General features: G+C 40.6%; 1 protein-coding gene across 5 annotated transcripts in view; it reads right to left on the bottom strand.

Annotated features, from left to right (window-relative positions):
• MFSD6 (major facilitator superfamily domain containing 6) overlaps positions 1-22,341 on the bottom strand; it is a 34,272-nt gene that overhangs the window by 5,445 nt on the left and 6,486 nt on the right. For 3 of the 5 annotated variants that reach the window (XM_027637211.1, XM_027637207.1, XM_027637210.1), the window contains 6 exons: positions 17,762-17,864; positions 16,354-16,499; positions 12,870-14,465; positions 7,764-7,861; positions 2,230-2,391; positions 1,561-1,659 (listed from right to left, as the gene is read on the bottom strand). In XM_027637211.1, coding sequence (XP_027493012.1) covers positions 1,561-1,659; positions 2,230-2,391; positions 7,764-7,861; positions 12,870-14,413 — 1,903 coding nt within the window. In that variant the 5' untranslated portion in view covers positions 14,414-14,465; positions 16,354-16,499; positions 17,762-17,864. Of the gene's footprint in view, positions 1-1,560; positions 1,660-2,229; positions 2,392-7,763; positions 7,862-12,869; positions 14,466-16,353; positions 17,733-17,761; positions 17,865-22,341 lie in introns of those variants that run through there. The other 2 variants (XM_027637208.1, XM_027637209.1) reach the window with 2 other exon arrangements.

Below are 22,341 nucleotides of genomic sequence, written 5' to 3'. Positions count from 1 at the left end.
CCTTTTTTGTTAAGGAAATAACATCCCTTCATAGTTACTATGGAGTTATACAGTTCATGAGAAAAGAACAAGGACAGTGACACACTGAAGGAGACGAAGTATCTGTCAAAGAGTTTCAGGTAAAGGAAGAAATCCTCTGAAGAGACCTTTACATCTGAGGTCTCCCAATAAACTGTAATAGTTTTCATAACTGTCTTGAAATGTCATCGACAAAACGACTGTCATGACCCCACACAACGTGCTTTAAAGCTTCAGAGAGCCAGAGTATTTCTATCCAAAAAGTAATTAAGCAGATTGTTAGAAACTGAGGGATGTTTTCAGTAATAGCTGTATGCTCTCTGTAAACAACACATTATGCAAAGTTTGAAAAAAATATTTTTCCAAGTAAAAATATTTTACCAATTAAAAATACTTTTTTTTTTTTTCAAAATCATAAAATCATATTTGGTTTACAAATGCCTAGATAGTACTGGCTATTTTAAGCAAGGGTTGGGTGTTCCCTAGGAGTGAAGAAATGCAGACTAATCCTGCACACACTTGACCACATGCTTCATTTTACTCATCCAACTGGTCTGCGTGAAAGCAGCCTAATTACTGTCATGCTTAAAATTAACACACACACTGTTCAGATGGGTAGTGAGTATTCAATGAAACCCAAAGACAGAAACAAACAGAATAAGGCCACTATGAACACCCTGGTCTTTTGTAGGTTCACATGTAATTAAGTAAATGCTGATGGGAAACTGAAGCAGCAAATACCCCTTTCGCTTTCCATTTTTTTGCCCTTATTATTTGGACAGAGGTGAAGAAAATACTAGCAAAATAAATATTTGAACACTTCAGTACAGGGAACCTGATAACTAGTCAAGGGGAATTAATTTAATATTTCAGCTAAAAAAACTTTCTTGTCATACTCGAAGCTCATACTGGAAAGTAATATCTGGGTAAAAACAGATCAAAAATTCATGACCTTTCAGAACTTGCCAGAGTTTTGTTGTCTTTGTAAGAATCTTATTTATGCTAGTTCCTTAAGTTTGCACCAAGTATTTTATTTCTGGTTAGCCTTTATATTAATAAAGGTAGAGATTAAAAAGTTCAAGTTCCACCAGAAAGGAGATATCCCAGGTTTAAAAAACCCATAGAAGTTTGTGTCCTGTGAAAGCCATCTCTACAGTTTCTGGCTGGTGGCTTCGACTGGTAGAACATGAGAGCACAGAGTGGGATCGAGGTGACCTTAAAGAATGGATGGAACTAAAATGACTCAGTACAGCTGTAAAGACCAACCTAAGGGATTCCCAGAACTGAGAGGATGTACAGGCAGAAAAATACATCATGTTTTCCTTCTATCAACATTCAAGAACTCTGTGCTGCCCTTCTTACAGCAGTAGCACATCAATTTCTTCATTGTTCAGGAAAAAACTCCCCACTTGAAAACAAACTCTTTTGTTGAAATCTGAGTTAAGACACCATCATACAAAATGAAAGCTGCAGAAGCAGCTTCAGAGAGATCTTTCTTCACTAGCTCTAATTTTGTAGCGTCTCAGTGACATGAACATTTACCTTCTTCTTCATCAGGAACCAACAGCCACTGGATCAGGGCAAACAGAAGCAGAATCACTAAACAAGCCATCCCTATTCCTCTGAATGTGGCAGCAGGACCTGTAATGAGATGTATTTTTTTCTAAATTGAGAATCTATTTACTTAATAAAATGAGTCAGCATTATGTGCTCCCTGGCTATATATTGCCCATGTAGCCTCTTATTAGTTTGTTTCATTACATTTTCCTCCCCAACACTGCTTCAACCAAGTATTTTTGCAAAGGATTTTTAACCAAGTAATTAGATTCTCATTTGTTCATCGAGAGGCTTTACAGCATCAACCTGTTCTCTCACAAAGGATTCATTCATCTTACTTATGGATCAGGCTGGAGATTTGCTTCCACAATACTAAAGATATCTAGGCATAACATATTTAATGAACCTGCAACACTGACAGGACAAAGCCATAAGCACTGTGGTCTGAATGCAGTGCTGACCTTGCTTTGATCAGGGGCCTGGACTGAAGACTTCAGGACCCTCTCCAGCCTGAGCAGTTCTATGACTGTGATTCATAAAAAGTGTACTACACTTTAAAGTATAACAATACCTAAAGCATAAATAAGTTTAAAGCCGACAGTTCAGTAAAACCAAATAAATAAAATGAAATTTTTCAATACAGTTTGTCCTTACCAAAGTAATTGACCAAAACTCCTCCAACCATGGCTCCACATCCTCTACCCAGACCCAAGTGGAGACCCTGCAGGATTCCCTGGGCCGATGTCCTCAGCTCTGGAGGCACAGCCGCGCTGAGGTACGAGATACAAGCTGCCCATATAGCTGCGTGTGTGACACCTGCAGAGATAAAACACTGCCAAGAGTACCAGGCCCAGAGCGTCCCAACACAACATCTGAGCCACTGCACTCATCAGCTGGAGCACATGGAGAAAAACAAAATCCCCTGAGAAATGTCTGCAAAGTACAAATCAGTGTTTGGTAATGAGATACTGGCAACCAAGCCTCAGGGAGACAGTACAACTCCTTCTGCAGTCTGGCAATAGTTCTTTGTCCCTCTAAGATGACCTCACCACTCTTCTTGAGACACAGTCCATAGGAAGACAAGTCTCTGCCAGATTCCTTCTGCCTTCAGAAGCGGCCCAGGGCCTTTGGAATACAGTCCTGATTCCACAAGCTGCAGGCAATTAAAGCATTGATATCTCTCAGCAGTCTCCTTACTGCCACAATGAAGGCAGAACAAAGGTCATAAAATCCAAACTGTATCAGAGATATCTATGTCATTTCACAAGCAAGAATGAATCCCCTCCTACCCTTCTCACTCCCCCCAAAAACCCATCGCCTCCCAGCAAACTCTTTCTGAACTCAACACCAACACGCTCTGCATTTAGCACTGAACAGTCCGGATGAGAACAGCACACAAGCTCCTCAGAGTAGGCCAGGGATGTTGCTTTTCACGCCTGCTGCTGAGAGGCAGAGCCGGCGAGCACTCCCTCCCGCTGTGACTGCATCCTGCATCCTGCGTGGGCACTGCGCCGCCTCCGCCTCATCACTCCCGCTCCAGGACCGAGCCCGGGGCTCCTCACTCATCAACCACAGCCACGAACCAGAGACAGCCCCAGCTCCTCAGCAGAGATGCTGGAGGTATCTTTCCAGCACATGCCTGGCACATTCAGGTTTGTGAACACCCTTCCCTCCGGCAGGAGAGCTAAGGGAAGGACAGCACATGACCCTCAGCATGCAGAGACTGGCTGCAGGTGGAGCCCTCGCCTCTGAGCATCTGCCTGAGGGGCTTCTGTAGGCTGGGGAATAACTGGACAGGGAAAGGCAGGATTGTGCAGAAGCTGGAAAAACAAAACAGTTTTGTAGTTCGTCACACATTAAAAATAAGCCTGAACTATTTTGCCACCCTCAGATTGAGTGGGAATGTTTTTTTCTTATTTGAGAGGTATTAAAAATAGTCATCACAGCTTACCAATGCCTAAGCTCTACTGCCTCAGCTTTAAAAAAAATGTTGGCACAACTGGTGATTCAGTCAACGTGCTTCTGTCCCCTGTACTTCAGTTATTAAGTGAACAGTTGGACACTCAATAATTATTTCGGCTTTTAGGCTGAAGAGTCTTAAGAGCAATAAAACATAATTTTGTAACACACAAAATAACTTGGATTTTGCTTAGGTGTACAATGATAAATAGCACTATGTGAAGTGCTGTACAGGTCAACTTCATTCCAAATCAAAATTTCTCAAGCCTTGAGTTTGTAAAGATGAGAGATACAGGGGTGTTTTGGTAATCGTACATCACCTTGTTGAAAAACCAAAAGCGTGCATTAAGGTGAGTGTATATTACCTTACCATTTAAGTTTAAGGCTTCAAAAGTCACAGATTTTCCTTGCAAAAAGCTTAGGAGTTTTAAAACTCAGTGAGTACACCTACTTTTTTTAATGCAGTTCCGTGCCCACATCGCAAAAAGCAACCAAGAACTGCCCCAATAACAATGCAAAGCTAATCTAAATAGATAAAGTGGTTTTGGTTTAGAAAGTACACCAACTAACATAAAACAGGCAGTTTTATCAGCTTATAGGAGTAAGTCAAGATTTAAAGCCAGGCAAATCAAAAACATATCAGAAATGATTTGAACCGTGAAGCACAATACCACTGAGTTTGTCTGAACACAAAAGGCCATAACTTAACCAACAGGTTCTTGGATGTTTTCACCTTTTCTAGGCAGTCTAGTTAGAACATAGTGTTCCCAGCTCCTCTGAAAACAAGTCCATACCTTTAAACTACCTTACTTCACTTGTCTTTAAAGGTACGGCCTTTTTTTTTTTTTTTAGTATGTGTATATTACTAATGTGATTTTTATTATAATTATTTATACAACAGTGACTATTTGGAACAGTTTTTACAACAACTTGTATAAGAAGTCTGGTCTAGATTACTGCTAACCACAATTCTTTTTAAAAGAAGTTGCTCACAACATATGTATTGTGACATTATTTGCTAAAACCACTAACCACCATTTCATCATTTGGATTACAGTTCCAACAAATGTTAACAATCCTAGTGTTATGCTTATAATGTTCAACAAATTTAGGATAATTTATATATAAACCATGAACTGAAGATTTTGGGATCCCAATTTATTTCAAGATAAATATATATCATAATTATCGCCAGCTAAAGGCTGAAGCTCTTTTTTCTCTAGGCATCCCTGTGTTGCTGGAGCATCAGTAGGAGTCACTTCTTAGAACAGTACTTGTTTTGGAGTTTGCTGAGTAACTGCCAAGTGAAAACACTGAATTTTCAGGTTAACAATATAGTTTTGCAATTAAGAAAATTCCTGTTATGCAAATTGGTGTGCTAGCAGAGCTGTTACCAGAGAATCTAGAGCAATGCTCTGGAACACTAAGCTGCAGCTAACTAGCATAACAAAACTTCATCCTCTAGGTGCAGAATGAACAAGATTGCTTGTGTGCTTGCAGACTGATGACATAGATAGATACACTGCACATATTTGCCTACAAGGATGACTTGAAATTTACAGTTATTACAGATTCAGCCTTAGCGCTTCTTTTCATACATTGCCAGTGCCATACAGCACAGTGGTTCAAAACTCTAAATTAAGAAGGGAGTTTAAATCTCCTCATTTACTCCTTTGAGAGTGCAATGCACTTAAGGAGTTGTCCCCATCCCCATTACAGACAGCAGCTGAGACACAGCTTGGTTCCTATTACAATCAATACACGCAGTCTGCGGAGTCATCTTCCAGAAATGTCTCATGCCCTTCAGCACAGCACATGGGGATAATCCTGCTTGTATTGCAGAAACATATTAAAAAGAAAAATAAATTTTTTACAGAAGTCAGCTGAAACTTTTTTTAGCCTTAAAACCCCTTGAGCTGATGGAACTGGAATCTACATAGAATTTGACAGCTTACTGGAAAAAAGTTATGTGCGATTAGAACAAGGACTTCACTGAGGGATTTCAAAGGCCCATCAACTTGATGCAGCCATGTGGCCCACGTAGTTCCCACATGATCTGCACAATCTACTCTTTTTAAATACTTCTAATCCTTACATAGGGAAAGGAGCTACAACTATTACTTCTCTCTGTCAACAAGTTCACTTAAAAATAAGAGCTTCCACCTCACCAAATTTCATTAAGGTGTCACTTCTTACCACTAACAACATATTCAGCGGTTATGTAAGAGAGAAGAGCAGAGCCCAAAGAAACAGGACTTGGAACTGCTGCAAAAGAAATAATGAATCAATAACAGATGAAAACTGGAAAGAGCGGGAAGGGAAATGAATAAAAGGGGAGGGAAGTCAACGGTACTTCTAAAAAGATAACCCTGATCTCCCATTTGCCAACACTGAATGAGATGACTGGAATCTAACAAATGCAGTGGCAGTGGTCAGACACACATACAGGGCACCTGTAGACTTCATGGACACTAACAAGTGATGTTTGCTGCAGGCTGAAAGTGCACACAGAACACAGAAACCTGGGGGCCAGAGGGGGGAAGTTATCTGTGTGTGGGTGGGTTTGGTTTGAACTTTCTCATTTGCTGACTGTAAATAACTGCAAACAGCCAGATTAACCAAGGAGTACATGATTCAGCAGTGCCCAAATATGATAAAGTCTGGCAGATACATTTATGAGAAAGGATTATTTTGAAGGTCCTTAGTTTTTTCTTTGAATTTCAATTACTTGAGATTGTGCCACACAAAAACCCCACCAAAACAGCTCCCTCACAGCCTTGCTGTAAAGGCAAACCTACGTATTGTGCAATTCATATTGAAATTTCAGCAGAATAAAAACCACATTCAAAGTAAAAGAAACTTCTTTCCCAGTCATGACTTACAGGATGCTTCCAGACACAAGCATATGCCTGTATTGTTGAAACCACAATTTTTTTTTCCTATATTTTGAGTTGGGATATCTTTAAAACAAGATTACCTAGAAGGCAACATCCAAAACTTTGTATTCATCATTTGTTTTCCCTTGATGTTTAAGCAGGCAAGAGTATAAAACACATACACTCTTCAGGTTCTTTGTAACATTTTCCTATTTTAACACTTGGTAGGAACAGTGAAGTATCAATTCAATAGTTGTGATTCAAGAATTTTTTAATAAAAAATTCAGAAGCTTGATGTTGTGACAGTTTTAATATGATAAACTGTTTTATTAACTGGGAGGGTAAGGAGTCAGGACACAAACACATCTCTTTCTATGTGTACACAGAGATCTACATATCACTCTCTAAAGGCATTTTATAACTCAGGTTAAAATCTAGCTTATAAAGACTTCTGTAAATATAGAAATATTTAAATTAAACTTGTGCTGCAGATAGAAGAATAAAACTTCTAAGCATAATCTGTGGAAAAGTTTCTAAATATTGTTGTACAAATCCAAAATACTGGCTTAAAAAAGATGGTAAAAAATGGTATACTTCATATACTGAAGAAACAGAAAGTAAAATAGTTACGATTTTCATGGTTTTCAGAAGTGGTACCCGCCCCAAAGACAAAAAATAAAGGTCATAAAATCTAAGTTGGAACAATTTATCCTTTAACACTGCAACGAAGGTCTTGCAGACTTCTTCTACAACAGGACTTGACAAGAGGGCTCAAATTACTTTTCACAGACCACACCCCTGTCCTTCTCAATAAGACAGTGAAAGGGCAAGTATCTTAGAGAAGCTCTATTAGCACAAAGAAAGCTATTGAAAGAAGTTCCTCTCTAGCTATTAAAAGAAAAAAATCTATAATTCACAAGTATTGACTGAACAATACCACTGAAAAACTACAAAATATTTCAAGAGAGACAACGACTCCGACTATGTTCGGGTTTTTTTAAGGGCATCCTTTCAAGAACCACAACCTTTCACGTTTAATGAAGTTCACATTTATCACCAAACAGGATTTGCAGTCCCTTTGTTTAGTTTAAGGGTGTGTTGGTCTCACACAGTTCTGTTTGAATAAACAGAGAACTGTGCACAATCAAATGCACACCCTCCCTTTTGACGTCAAATATTTCCCAAGATAAACAGTAATGGTTTATGTGCTTTATGAGCATGTGTCTTCTGGGACATTTGTGGCCAAAAAAATAGAGAAATATTGAATTTTTTACTCAAGCACAGTTCACTTGAAAACAAGATAAATGGAAGCACCTCACATCATACTGAGAGGTCATCACTGAGCTGTCTTACCTTGAAGTACTTCCATCGGAAGAACAGTCCAGGCATTTTCCAGATAGGAGATGTAGATATATCGTGCTGTATTACAGGCAAGACCAATGTAAAGCACTCTAAAGAAAGTAAGGAAAAGAGAAGTCAGGACAGTTTGCACTTTCCCTTTCTGGCATGTTATAATATAGCTTACTGGTTCAGAAGTTATTTGCATGTGTGCAGTTTGCCAGTCTGAAGCATTTGCTCAACACAAAATATATCCTTATGTCCTACATCCAAACATAAACTCTCCTCTTGCCTGTTCCAAACACAAATTCAAAATTCTAATAGGAAAAAAAACCAAAATCAAAGAGACAGCAGATCCACTGAGCTTTTAACTAAGCTCTGTAGTTCCATGCCAGGCTCTGCGCAGGATTGTATTTCAGAGGGACCATTTGTAAGCGCATTTGTTTCCAAACAATCTTATTTTCTAATCATCCAGAGGTTCATTCTGCCATTTCAGTGTAAGCCTGGAGCAGGTTTGTATTAAAGGAATTAATTTTACCCCAATTAATATAAGTTTATAGTCCCAGTATCTGAGAACTGCTCAGAATCACTCTAAAACACATCCCACAGAAGCAATATGGTTTATAACAACATGCCTCAGGATAAAACTTAACCATCCTGTTGAAAAGCAGCAGATGCTGCATCTCAGAATTTGGAGGAAAAAAAGCTCTTACAACATTTTTTAACCAATGAAACACAAAAACTATTTGTGCAGTGCATTTCCCACTGTACACTTAACCTGATGACTTTTTCCCTTCCAGTTTGCCCATTTAGCATAGCTTCCCTCCAGGGTGCTCATTCATCCAGCTATCTTTCTCTTATTTTTAGATGGATCTTAGGAAACAAAGACTTAATTCAAAACATGTTTACAGCCTGAGAAAAGATGCTACTGCAATCTTTGAAGATTTTTTTTCGGGGACAAGGATAATTTATTGTTCAAACATGGCCTCTTGGTTGACCCGTGGTTCAGCATAAGTGAAATAAATTCAATTGATAATCAAGGTGAAGCACAGATACTGGGAAGGGGCTCATTATTCTTTCTGCTGCTTTTTTAGTTATTTATTCTAGAAAGGCAGACAGATTTTATTCAATGGTCCAGAGCCACTGAAAATCTAGAGTGAAACACAATCACAAAAATGCAGCATCTTGTTAACACAAATACACGTGTTGACAGCAAAAAAACCAGTACCACAGTTTTCATCATGTCAGTGATATCAAAAACATTCAAAATTCTAGAGACAGGTCCATGCGTTTCACAACAACATGAATTTACTTTCTACAAGTGGGGTAAGTTTGCAGGAAGTTGTCCCCTCCCAGTCACACATCAAACCAAGCTCTGCTGCTTCCAGATACGTGTGAGGTCCACGAATAGCTGCTTTAAGCTGCCTTTAGGCAACACAAGCCCAAGCATTCATGGAAGAAAACATGGGAAGCCATGAAAAAGTTTGCTATTATACAATAAAGAGAACAAACTTGTTCTTTGTGCCATGCATCATAAATTTCATCTCATTTTTAATTAATGCCTTCTGTTCCAAACAAATAACTTGGTTCCTTTTGTAGCCACAACTTAATGTAGTTCTTATGTACAACCACATTTCTGAAGTGTATTAGGACACTCTGGCCAAAAACATGTAAGGTCTGCAGGGTCCTGTCTTCATTCCCCTACTAGAAAGGCCCAGAGTGATGCACATTCTTGGGGATACAAATACTTGTACCCATAACACTTGTTTTTCCTCATCAGCAGCACAGATGTGCCCAGTGCTCTGTTTAGGACCTATTCTTGACAGCTTAACTTCACTTTCATCTAGCAAAAACTTTGTCTTTTCACCATGAACTTTCTTCCCATCTCAGCTGTTCCCTATCACAGCTACACCAGAGAAGTGGTCTTCTGCTTCAGTTTCTCCATCCCTACTAACACACTCACCTACCTGTGCTTTTCTGACATGTTACATTTGCAGAAAGATTTGGATTCAAAGTTTAAGAGCGGCAATTTAGTCAACTTCTGCCTCTTAATTTGTCAGAATATGCACAGAGTTTCAGGTAAATTACAGTTTATGAAAATTTCTATAATTATGGTTTTGGAGGGGTAAGTCACAAAAATTTTTGTGTATTTAGAGAGTCCTTTCAAAAATGTATTTATAATAATCATTTAGACTCTTTATCAGACCTACATGGAAAATGTAAAGAGATTGACCTTAGGAACCCTAAATGCAGTATCCATAGGGACACCATATTCAATTCCCACGTTAAACATTTAGAGCACTGAATCTATATTTATGTTAAGGAGACTAAGCTGTTTACAGCCATGACTACCAGCCTCTACCTCCCATAAAAACACATGCTGGAATTGTGGTCAGACAAACACATTCAAGTTTAACCTCAAGTAGGAGGTTATTTTCAGAGCTTAACATCATCTTCCTAAAGTCACTGGCAGTTCTGAGTGTTTCTACATGGTGACATTCAACAATGGGGACTAAATATCTGATAGCCAGGTTTGTACCCTTTTTTGTCCTAGTATCATAACATCATAGAATGATTTGGATTGGAAGAGACCTGGGAGGGAGGGACATGTTTCACTAGACCAGGTTGCTCAGAGCTCCATCCAACCTGGCCTTGAACACTTCCAGGGATGGGGCATCCAGGGCTTGTCTGGCAACCTGTTCCAGCCTCACCACCCTCACAGTAAAGAATTTATTCCTAATATCCTCTCAAAGAAGCACTAGAAGCATGCACAACATATGCACACATGCAGTTAACAAGTGTATGAACAGCACAGCTAGTGAAGCCAGAAACTGGGCATTTTAATCAACACATATTTAATATGGTCATGCTTAAAATGCTTGGGCAATAATGTGTTAGTCAAAAAAAACTGTAAAACAGAATAGGTCTCAGACTGTTTTAAGGGTCTTATGTGCCAACACATACAATGGTAGAAACAGAAAGCTTCACAAGGCTCAAAAAGGGAAACTGAGTTTCTGTCTGATAAGGTGTAAAGACTATTTTCTTTAGTTCTATAAAGGACAGTCAACAGCTTTCTTCTGCTACTGTGACAGTGCATGCAATGCTAATACTCATGCCTGTCTTCAAACAATTTGGATGAGAAAGAAAGACTGAATGATAAACGTTCAAGTAAATACTGCAGAAAGACTGTCTACATCCAGTCTAACAACCCAGAAGAAAGGAATTCTGAGCTATTAAACAAAAAAACCCACCCAAACAACAGAATACCGATCTCAAATGCTTCAGCTAAGACTGTTCCAAGAAGGATACACAGTTGGAGGCTACTGGCCTTTATTACTGGGATGATGAATACCTGTACTACAAGGCAGCAGTCAAGACAGGTACAGAACTATCAAAGAATATGACTCCTCTCAACACACCGTGCATTATAAGAGGTTCAGAAAGTACAAGAACAGAAACAACCAGGAGGAGATATCTCAGACTGTGATGATTAAATACAAGTAAGCATTGGATAACATTAAAATATGACTAATGTGCATTTCCCAGGTGTAGGTATAAAGAATGCTGCTTCATGGCAAATAGGAACTAGAACAATTTAATCTCGATCCAGTCTTGACTTCGTAGGTTTAACGGTGCGAGAAAAAAAAAAAAGAAAAAGGGAGAGTTAATCCCATACCTCATCCTCTCATCCTTCCTTTCACTGGCCAACACTCCTACCCCTTCCATTTCATCTTATTTACAACCCTACCACTCTTCAGTTTTCGTTCTTTCTTTAGTTGAAGTCTAAGCCTGAACTTTGTACTATAACAACATACATGGAAAGAGCATACCCAAGCTACCTTTGGCTATCAAGACTGATCTCTTCTCACCACTTCTCCATCATCATGCCCTTCCTCCAGTCTTTGCATGCAAGATGCCATTTTCTGTTACTAATCATTGTCAAATCCAGGGATTAGAAGACTGACTCAAAGCAGAGTTCCTCCTCAGTTTAAAGTAAGAAAAAAACCCACATTGTTTAAGTAATCTCTCAAATTACTGTGCTAAGCATCTCACACACTTCTAGTAGAGGTCAAATGAATAAAAAAATTAAACCCAATAAAGGCAAAACAAAGACAAAAACCACACAACAAAATGTACAAAAAGAAGAGCGGAAACAGTTTAAAAATACTTACAATTCAATGAGTGTATAATTATAAACTGGGTATTTGGAAAGCATATGATGCTAACAACACAAAGAAGTCTGTGCTCAGTTGCACGAAGCACCTCAGTAAATATAAAAAACCTCATCTTTATGACTTCATTAACTTAGTTCCCCCCCTAGCTTTCCTCCCCTGAGCTTTTTTTAAAGAGTCATGAAGAGATTTAGAACATGTAGAAATTAAGTCAATTGTGAATTTAGTGGAAAACAACGTTCACAACGTTCTGGAAGCAGTCAGTCTCACTTACACAAGGCAAAAACTACAAGAGGAGCCCTGCAGCCATCTCGCTTCAGTAGCTGCAACTAAAGGAGGAGAGCAAGCCCTGAACTGGTTAAGTGACACTGCCAGGCTGCAACCTCATTCTGCCAACACCCAGAGTCTGATTACCAGGCCATGTGCACAGGAGGTGCTCACCTCATTTCCTCATCTCATCCTTCTCCCCTCTCAGCCTGCAACTGACACCTTTCCAGGCTACTGTGGGGGCAAAGAACTGCCCTGCAAGGGGAAGCAGGCTAAAGCAGGAGGTGTCCAGAATGCTGCTACTCACGGGGAAAAAACTGAAAAATTAATGGTATTTATATGTCAAAACAGACAACCCTTAAGTGGGTGGCAGTTTGTAAAGACCTCTAACACAGCACTGCATCAGGGAACTAGGATGTCTCCTGGAACCATCTGCAAGAGGCTACGATGTCAGGCATAAAGCACATACTAACACGCAATTCAAACACAAAGGAAGCATGTCAGAGCATTTTCAACTCCTAAAATAACAGAAACTCCGTCACATGAGCCACGCAACTGAACAGGATTTGGAATTAAGGGGAAAAAAAAAAAAGGATTAGCTTGAATTTCACTTTGTAGCACAAGGGTGAGCCTGAGAATCACCATTTTTTGTACAGCTCTTTAATGATTGCTACCATCTTACCTGATGTGACCAACCAGTTCAATGAGCTTGTGGCTGAAGAAGTAGGCAGTGAGCTCAGACACGTGACTGAGCACAGAACAAACTCCAAAGAGAGTGGTGGTGCCATTCAGGTCTTCCAAGTGCCAGTACAGAAAGGTGAACACAAAGCCATATCCAAACCCCATGAACCATGCCACGAAGAGCACGGAGCCATACTGGATACTACACAGCAGTTTTATTAGGTCCCAAAAACTGAAAGACTGCGACTGGCTCACACTGGTAGGAGTGTTATCCGAGGATTCGTTGGAGGCATTTCTGTCTACCTGTGAGATTTCTACCTCTTTTCTCTTATTTTCATCTTGCTTGAAGTGCGCGTAATGAAACCGGAACTGGGTGGCCACAATTAACGCCATTGTCATCAGGACACCAAAAACAATGAAGACAATCCTGTAGTTCTTGTACTCAGGAGCTTTACATCCTTGACCTTCAATGCTAACTTCTGTATGGGTATAGTCAATGCCAATTCCCACGGAGAGCATGGCCAGCCCCCAGCCCAGAGACCCCCACATACGCTGCAATCCATACCGGTCCCTGTGTTTGCCAAGGTACTGCAGAGTTATGGTGTCCACAATAGTAACAGAGGAAGCACTGAAAAATTCTCCTATTATGACAACCAGCAGAATGAGTAGGAAGATGGCCTCTACTTCTTGTTGATCATAAACGAGCACAGCTTGGTCAGAAGGCGCTGGCTTTGTGGTGATGGCAGCTGGGCTGGTGCTCGGAGTTGCGTTCCCTGGTGAGGCTGGGCTAGTGGTGGTGTTTTTCAAAATCAAATGGGTACTGTTTTCCAAGATAAAATCCACATTGCTGCTCTGTGTAGGTGACAGGAATGTTATTTCAGGATTAGCTGTCCCTGTTGTTTCCAAAGTGACTGGACTGGAAGTGAGCAGGTCTCTCTTCCTGCGAACGTTCGGGGATGCAGCACTCGCTGTTGTTAGCGGAGAGGACACCGAGGTGTTTTGGGAAACTGTTGTCAAAAGGCTGCTTGCGTTGGTGGGGTGTGCTGGGGGAAGGCCCTTTGGTACACACCTTAAGGTGGCTGGTCTCACAAACCCAATCCCCAGGTTAAATAAAACCCAGCACAAAAGCGAGAACAAGAGGACGATCTTGCCTTTCTTGAAGCGATCTGCCACCACTCCCCAGAAGGGAGCACTGCAGAACTCAATAAAGTACCTGATGCCCACCAGAAGCCCACTCTGGCTGGGTGACATACCCAGCTGCTTGTAATACACGGGCAGCAAGGGGTAGAGAGAGCCATATGCAGAATAGAAGAAAAAATAAAAGACCTTTGAGATCAGGAGATCGTTGTTTATTTTGACACAGTGCTTTTCTAACCAATCCAGCTCTTCTTCTGGGACAGTGGTTGTCTCCGTCGAAGGGGATTCATTATTGGGTGGCAAGTCTTGATCCTTGGAAATGCCATTAAAAGGATCAGCAAGCACATACTTTCTCTTCTGTTCTTCTTCATCATCGGTTAGAATGGCAACCTTATCATCAGCTGCCATGGTTCACCACAGCATCCAGTGCCTGGTGGACTCTCAAGGAATGAGGGCTACCCTGCGAACAAATGAAACATAACATGGTTAAGGTACCACACAGGAACAGCCATCGAGAACAAAGACAGCTTCTTTTTTATCAGTGACATTCCTGAGCAATAAATGCAGTATCAAGGTGGGGAGAGCCATTTGTCTGGACTAGTGGTACATGGTAGCGTGGTTTATGACCAATTCTGTGAAGTTCTCCCAACAGCAGTTTTAATATTGTGCAATAAAACATCTTTCATGTTTAGGACAGAGAATAATTTATATATTCAGAGTAACTGTGGCAATTAAGTGCTAGCCTTTGCAAGTCTCTTCTTTCAAGTTGTCTTTTCTCCCCCAAGGCTAACTGCCTTATTTTCAGTATTCCCCACTATACCAAACAATAGCCATGGTTTCGTAATTAAATAATGCAGCCACATATATATCCGGGTATTTTTAATCATCAAAACAAATTATTATTTGAACCTTCAAAAGGTTCATCAGTCTCCTCTCAAAAAATGATTTTTTAAGCACTCCACAAACAACCACAGCAGAAATCGGTGGGAGGCTTGAGCTTCTAGGCTGCATGGCAAGAGAAGTGGGAATTAGGATGGGGCTTTGAGATTGAAATTAGGATAACAACCTCAAAGACATCAAAGAGCTGGGAGCAAAGAAACAGAGACAGGCCATACCATGGTATCTTTAAATCAAATTCTGAAATTGAAGAAGGATGGATTGGAAGATAACTGCACTGCAGTTGCCCACACTTATCCTTTGCAGAAGTAAAAGACTACAAAACTGACAAGCAATGCTAAAAAATAAATTCACCAGTCCTTAAGACTTTGAGCTGACCAACCAGCTTTCACAGTTAAAAACAACAACTCATTCCAATAAGATAGGCTAGCTAAGAAAAGCTTCCCTTTCAAGGAATAAAAACCAGCTCTGTCAGCAGAGTATCAGCTCAAAATCATTATTTGAAAACTACTGTTGCTCTATTAGTACCCGTAAATTTAATCTAGGAAGCTTAGCTCATTTGACTGGTGTTATTATCACACAGGAACCTTTTGAAAGACCAGTATTTGAAAACAGCATTTTATTTCAGAAGAACTTGAAACTTCTCTAAGAGCACTCAGTTTATGACCTGGACCTTCTCTAAGAATTTGAAGTTGGACAGGATGATCCTTGTGAGCCCTTTCCAACTCAGGATATTGTATAATTCTATGATAAGTATTTTTTGCAGGTCTGCACTTTATTCCAAGAAGAATAGCACAATGAAATCGCAGTCTTTCAAAACTCAACTGGAAGCACAGTATCATTCCCTTAAAATTAGTCATGCATTGATATATTCAGTGCCTTTAAATTAATTAATTCATCATTATTTAAATACTGACAATGCATTTGAAAACTGGTACAAGGCTAATAACAGAAAAGAGACTAACATTCACTAGTATGTTAAATTAATTGTTTCTTATTGATTCAAAAAACAAATAATGGCTGACAAAACAAGCCAAGTGTATTTCTAAAAACAAAAGTTCATTAAAATAACCTAAACCTTACACAGTTCAGTGATAGACAAGTCTAAAAATATCATCATTAAACTCCCAAACACTGATAAGGTTTGTGTATGTTTTTTGCTTTTAAATGTCATTTCTATGGGATACTATCTATGAGGATCAGAGGTTTCACTTACAGAGAAAAGGCCGCACAAAAATCTTGGAACCTTAAATATTCATGTATTCAAGGTCAGAACTTAATAAAAACAATGTCAGCACATACATACAGCCTTGTTTTTTAATCCAGTTTCTTCAGAGACAATCAGATTTTTTAAAAAAAAAAAAAAAGGCATTTGAAGTGTCAAAAGATTAGACAGTCCTAATTAAGTTGTTAGAGCAATCAAATGTGAAAGCACAGTTTCGTGCTCTTACCTGCTACCATCAAAAGCCACATGAACCAAAAACCAGCAGCTGTCTAGTGAGCTCCTGCAATTTTTAGTTCAGCCAGCCACATCCACCTGACTGCTGGAAGGACTGTGGGTTATTTGCTCATTTCTACATCCAGAAGACAAGCCCTTCTAATGAGAAAATTAGATCAGTGCTCTTATTTTCTTCATGCCTCGCCTTGCTTTGACAACAAAGACTCCAGAACTTGCACAGGGCCCCACTTCTGTCAAGGGGATGTAACTGAGCTTTCAGTATATACTCATCTGTTTGCAGCAACTTGCTTACTAGCTACATCAGAGCTTGACAGCATTTAATTTTGAAGAACAGATTTCCTCCCTGTTCCCTCTCCTATCATGACAAGATAGAACTCACATTTTAACCATGTGGATACTTTAGGACAAACAATTTAGGACATATTCTTTGCAAGCGTATGACTTGAAATTATCCTGATTTAAAACAACACAGTCATATTCCTTATTCCTATATATGAGCTCTGACCCATGTGGTTTCATATAAATTATACCAAAGGCTTTCAGACCAATTAGCATTCAATCTTTTTATATTTAGTTTCCCTTTTCTACTGAAGTGGAACTTAAATTTCGCATGCCATATGAATAGTGGGTATATTACAAATTATTATACTGTTAATCTTTAAATACTTCAGTTGCTGCATATTCTTCCCCCCTCAATAATTTATATCAGCCTCAGCATCCATCTTCTTCTAGCATATTGTGTGCAAGGATTAATCCAACAGATACACTCCCGGTATTCTGACTAGAACATATTGGGTTAGAATGCTATGAAAAGTATATTTCATGACAATTTCAGTAAATATTTTCCCACACTGAGAGTGTTTCATTGAATATTATTAATAACACAGAATATATTCTTCAGAAATATAACAGCATCGAGACTGGTAGGAGCCATATGGCATTCTTTATTGTTTTGATCACTAGTTTGTTTAGGAGTCAGGTTTTTGAAACTGATATTGAGCAATTTTTTAAGTTCTAAAAATAAATGCCTGAAAATGACAAAACGAACAAAGGGGTATTGTTACTGAAAAATCTACCAAAAAAACCCTGAATCTACAGGGCTTTCCTTCTACTGACAAAAACCCCGTGCTCCAGTCAGGGATTGAATGTGCAACAAACAGATAAAAAACAATGTACTTCTGAGTAAGAAAAGTCTAGTTATCTGCTGGTTATTTTAACCACAGCCCTCAAATACTGTATCTTCATTTTGCAAAATTTTTTTCTGACCCACAAGATGGTAGGAGGGCAAGTGACAAGCACTACTGGCAAGTTTAAAATGAACAACAGAGAATAGGAGTGAGGAAGGAGGGTTCAGAGAGTACACAGAATCGATTTTAGAGTGAATATAAATTTTAACTCACTTGAGCCTGAAGAGAGCACAAAGTTTTGGTAGAGGCCTGTTGAATGTCATCAGTTCAGCCGTGACAAGTGAGACCAAAGAGGTTTTTGAGTGATACCCTCACTCTAAAAAACAAAAGTAACAGTTTGAAGGCCGTTTTCCTCAAACTTAGATAAGTGCAGAAACACACAGCAAAGCCCTAACGTGGAAATAGGAAGGAACTTCTGCAAGGATCCTGAGAAAGCCCAGCAAAGGGAAAGGGAAGAGGCACAGCAGGCGCACAGCACATCAGATGTACATCACAAGAGAGCACTCTGGTCCTCTGGCAGACAAACACGCTTTTATCTTGACACAGGTTTACATTTCCAAACCACTACACAACTCGGAACAGGGAACCGAGCCTTGTTTCCTGGCCATCCCATCGCCCCTGACACGGCTACAACTGAAAAACACCTCATTGGAAGCTGAAGTGCCCATTTCCCCCCAGCCCACGACCCCCTCATACCGGCCTGGGACCGTACGTCCCTCACAGCTGCACGGGAAGCTCGTGGCCCACTCAGCTCCCTCAGACTGGGAATTATTCTGCGGGATCACGTGTGCTCTGAGCCTCTTTATGCACAACTGCATGTGCTTCTCTTCAGATATAAAGAATGTACTTGTTAACCACAAGGCTATTCTCTCTTCAAGATTTGAAGAGATAGGAGTTTGGTTTTTTTTACGTAAGTAGAGCCTATGATTTTTTTCTAAGTTTCCTGATACAGATTCCTGTCACCTGATTTTATAGCTACTCCTCCAGCAAGTCAAAATCCACTTTCAAACCCTTAGATCTATGACACGTTTTTTTATCCAGTCATCTTCTGCAAACAGCTACAGCAACTTCCCTGCAGATTTGTACCTTTGAGCAACTGTCTGAGGAATGGAGGAAAAACAACTTGTCCCAAGGAATTCAGTGATGACAATGCAGGGGTCATTCTAATGACTGCAAGGAGGCTCTTTGGCAGGTAGTTAAAAAGAGGCAAATATGGGTATTCTGCATTTAGTTAAGTATCTTCTTGGCATTCTTGACTTTTTTGTTTCTTAAATCGATCCTCATTTACTCTGGCTCTCCCAATAATTAGGAGGATTTCAAGATCAGAAAGGATAAAAAGCTAATCTATTAAAGACAACCTGACATTACAAGAAGTTTCTTACAAAACAGAGAAAAATTATAATAAGGAAAATAATAATAACAGTATACTAAAAACTCAGCTCTCCCCTTAGAGTCACTTCTCAAAACCTTGGGAAAAAACCAATCAAACACCTGCTTTATACTGTATCTCAGGAGGAAAAAAGAAAAAAAAAAAAAGCCAATCAACAGATCAGACTGGGGTAGCAAATCCCTAAACCTCTCAGGGAAAATACCACAGCACTTACAGTGCCAGACATTGAAACCTCACTTGCAGACCAACAAAAAGTTAGATTTGAGGTGAAAAGTACTGATGTTTTAAAACGAAGTTTAATTCAGTGTAAATATTACATTCACTAGGCTTTGAGAATTAAAGTATAACAATGACTCATAAAGCAGAGCATCAAAATCCAGGTTTGGATGTATATGAATGTTAAAAACGAACAAACAAACCCCCATGACAGCTCATCAGGAGACAGTGCAAATGATCTAGAGGCTTAACCCAGTAAATACGTAGCAAAATGACTCACAGTAGAAAATTTATATTTATACAGTCTCAGAAAACATACTCCAAGAGTAGAATTTTGAAACAAGAATCATCAATTAATCTCTCAAACAACATGTAGCTGTAAGAACAGAGCAGACTAAGCTTGCTGTTTGCATTGTGTGGATAAATCAAAGCCAGCCAGGATGGCAACACATCTTTTTTCACTCCTTCCAGAATTCCACTGACTAGAAAACTGACTTTGTAGCAAAGTCATTAAATTCCACGTGGAGTTCTCATACCAACATCTTTAAATCTGCTAACAGAAAACATGTTTATTCAAAACCCCCTTTTTTTTCCAGTCACTAATTACTGTTTGATTCAGAACAGGTCTGTGCTAGCGAAGCAGACTTAAAAACCATCCATCTTCCAAAGAAAGCTCACCTCGCTCACCCCCCAGCTGGTGAAACTGCCACAAGTGCATCCATCATATTGCCCTTGCACACCACCTCCTCCTCAGCCCCACTTGTCTCAGTGATCTAAGCTACAAAACCTTTGGATCAAAGTCTTTGTGCTACAGTATCCGTGCAGCATCTCCAGAACCAAGCCCTGCATCCAGCAGGCCTACACAGCACCGCTGCAATAGACATGAATAACAGACCATGTTTTCCACTTTCAAGCAAGTTTCATCCCTAAGGAGCAGCCTGGTGCTGTCGCCTGCATCCATTCCAAAAAGGAGAATGTTATGCAAACAACTTACATCATGTCAGTGGAGTGCACAGACTTCATTTATTCTTGCATCACGTTCCCAAACCTCTCCTAGGGAAGCCAACCTGCAGGCAGAGCCCTTAGAGGGGCTGTTCTCTGCCAAGCCATACAGACCAACTCCCACGGGCTTACCCACCTGCCCCACATCATCCCCTGTTATCTGAAGGAAAACAGTTCCTCCTGAGAGGCCACCACATGGACACCTGGCTCTGAATTTATAAAATAAGGAAAAACTCACATATAGTGAATTAACTTAAGTGCTGGGAAACGTATTTGTTTCAAGTTTGAAGCAAGACACAAGTGTTGTAACGTTAACCACCATAATTAGGGTTTCCATGAAGTGAAACCACCTCCTTCTAAAGCACTTAACTCCTGAAATTGCTTTATTTTGTGCTGCTGATATGCATTTACTTAATGTGTTGGTCTGTAGGTTTTTCCACTTCTTCAATATGCATATAAAAACCCTACACACTGTCACATTTACTCAATTACACTGAGAGACAACAGTATGCCTGAAGTATGTCAAGATCAGGTTTATAATAGGTTTAATGCACTTTATGATAGGTCTGAAGTTGCCAAGTTGCTGCAACAGTGCTAGTATTAAGATTAAAGAAAGGAACACTATCAGAGCCTCATGTTAAAGAAAAACCATTAAACTCACATGTTAGGACTCCTGTTTTCCAACCTTGTTCTCCATTTACTACGTGCACATTAAGATGTCCCGGTAGACTCTATGTGCTAAACAGTTTATTTTTAGTCAGCATTAGTCTCCAGTTCTTTTAACCAGTTTACAGTTTGCCAACTACGCACTCACACCACCAAGGTTTACACTTTTGATTAATGATGGTAAATAACAAGTGCGTCTTCAACCACAGACCAGGCGAGTGCTCAGAGCTGCAGGACTCCAGGAGCACACTGCTGCCAGCACTGGGGAGGGGCACAGGCACCCGGCTGCCCCACCAAGCCTGGCAGGAGCAGTGGGCTGTTGCAAAACAGAGAGGCCTTCCTGTCAATTCCCAGCCTCAGGGACCAACCACCACCGGCTGTCACCAGTTCACTTTCCCACTCTGCCATACAAACTCAGGCCCGCTGTGCTCTAGCTTAAAATCAAGATGAATTTTAGGTGGTGTTTAAGCTCTGCCCTAGCACCAGCCACATTAGTGATCAACCACAGGTTCCTCACGTCGTCGGCTTTTGCTCTCGTTTCACCTGTTTGAAATTTTTTTTTAAGTCTTCTCAGGATTTTCCCTGGCTTTATGACTGCTTTCACAAACACTGTGCTTGAAGAGAGAATTGGTTGCTTTTCCCCTGTTCCCCAGTGGGTCTTCAGAGAATGCAAACAATAAAGTAAATGTCGCCTTTGTCTATTATTTCTATCCAGGGAAAAAAACACACAATAAAAATAGTCAAGCTAGAAAAGCAGCATTTTACAGTCTCTTTCCTTGGACATTACTAACTACAATGGACAAGAGCTGATATATCTTAGTAAGGTAATAATGTCTGGGGTGAATTTTTACCAAAATACTTCAGTGTAATGTTCATATAGCCACTATCCGCTCCCCTGAACTCCAAGTTCATCACTCCTCAACACTGCCCTTTTCATTAACACAACATTTAAAAAAAGCCTGCTGTTAAAACTTCAGAGCTGCTGAGCAGACCTGGGTTTTAAACTCCGTCAAACTTGAACATAGCAGGCATCCGTAGCAGCTATGGCACCTTCAGCACCGTTTTCCTAAACAAGCATCTATTCCTACGCTTGTCTCAATAAACAGAGGAACAACTGACAACCCGCTTACTAAAGCCGCTGGTCTTTTAAGGATATAAGTGCTCTGGATCCGAGTGACAGCCACACGTAACGCCACGCCTGGATGCTGGTGGCGGGGAGAAGTGCGGGATGCCTGTGCAGGAGCTCCCGTGGGACACGGCCCGACCAGCGGCCACCCCCGGGGACCAGGACCCTGCCGCGGGGAGGGCCGGGGGCTCTGGGCGGGGGCTGACGCCGAGCTCCTGGAGGCGGGGGCCGGGGCCCGCCGAGCTCGGCTCCCCGCGCAGGGCCGGCGGGGCTGGCACGGCCGCCCGGCTCCGCTGAGGCGCAGCTGACCGGCCCCGGCCCCGGCGCGGCAGGAAACGCCTCCGGGAGGGAGCGCCGGGAGAGGCTGCGGCGCGGGCCCACCGGCAGCATCCC

The sequence above is a fragment of the Corapipo altera genome, unplaced genomic scaffold (genome assembly GCF_003945725.1).
Source record: "Corapipo altera isolate COAL_440 unplaced genomic scaffold, ASM394572v1 45, whole genome shotgun sequence".
NCBI classification, from domain to species: domain Eukaryota; kingdom Metazoa; phylum Chordata; class Aves; order Passeriformes; family Pipridae; genus Corapipo; species Corapipo altera.
The sequence above is the reverse complement of the archived record's forward strand: the minus strand, read 5'-3'. Positions and strand labels throughout refer to the sequence as shown.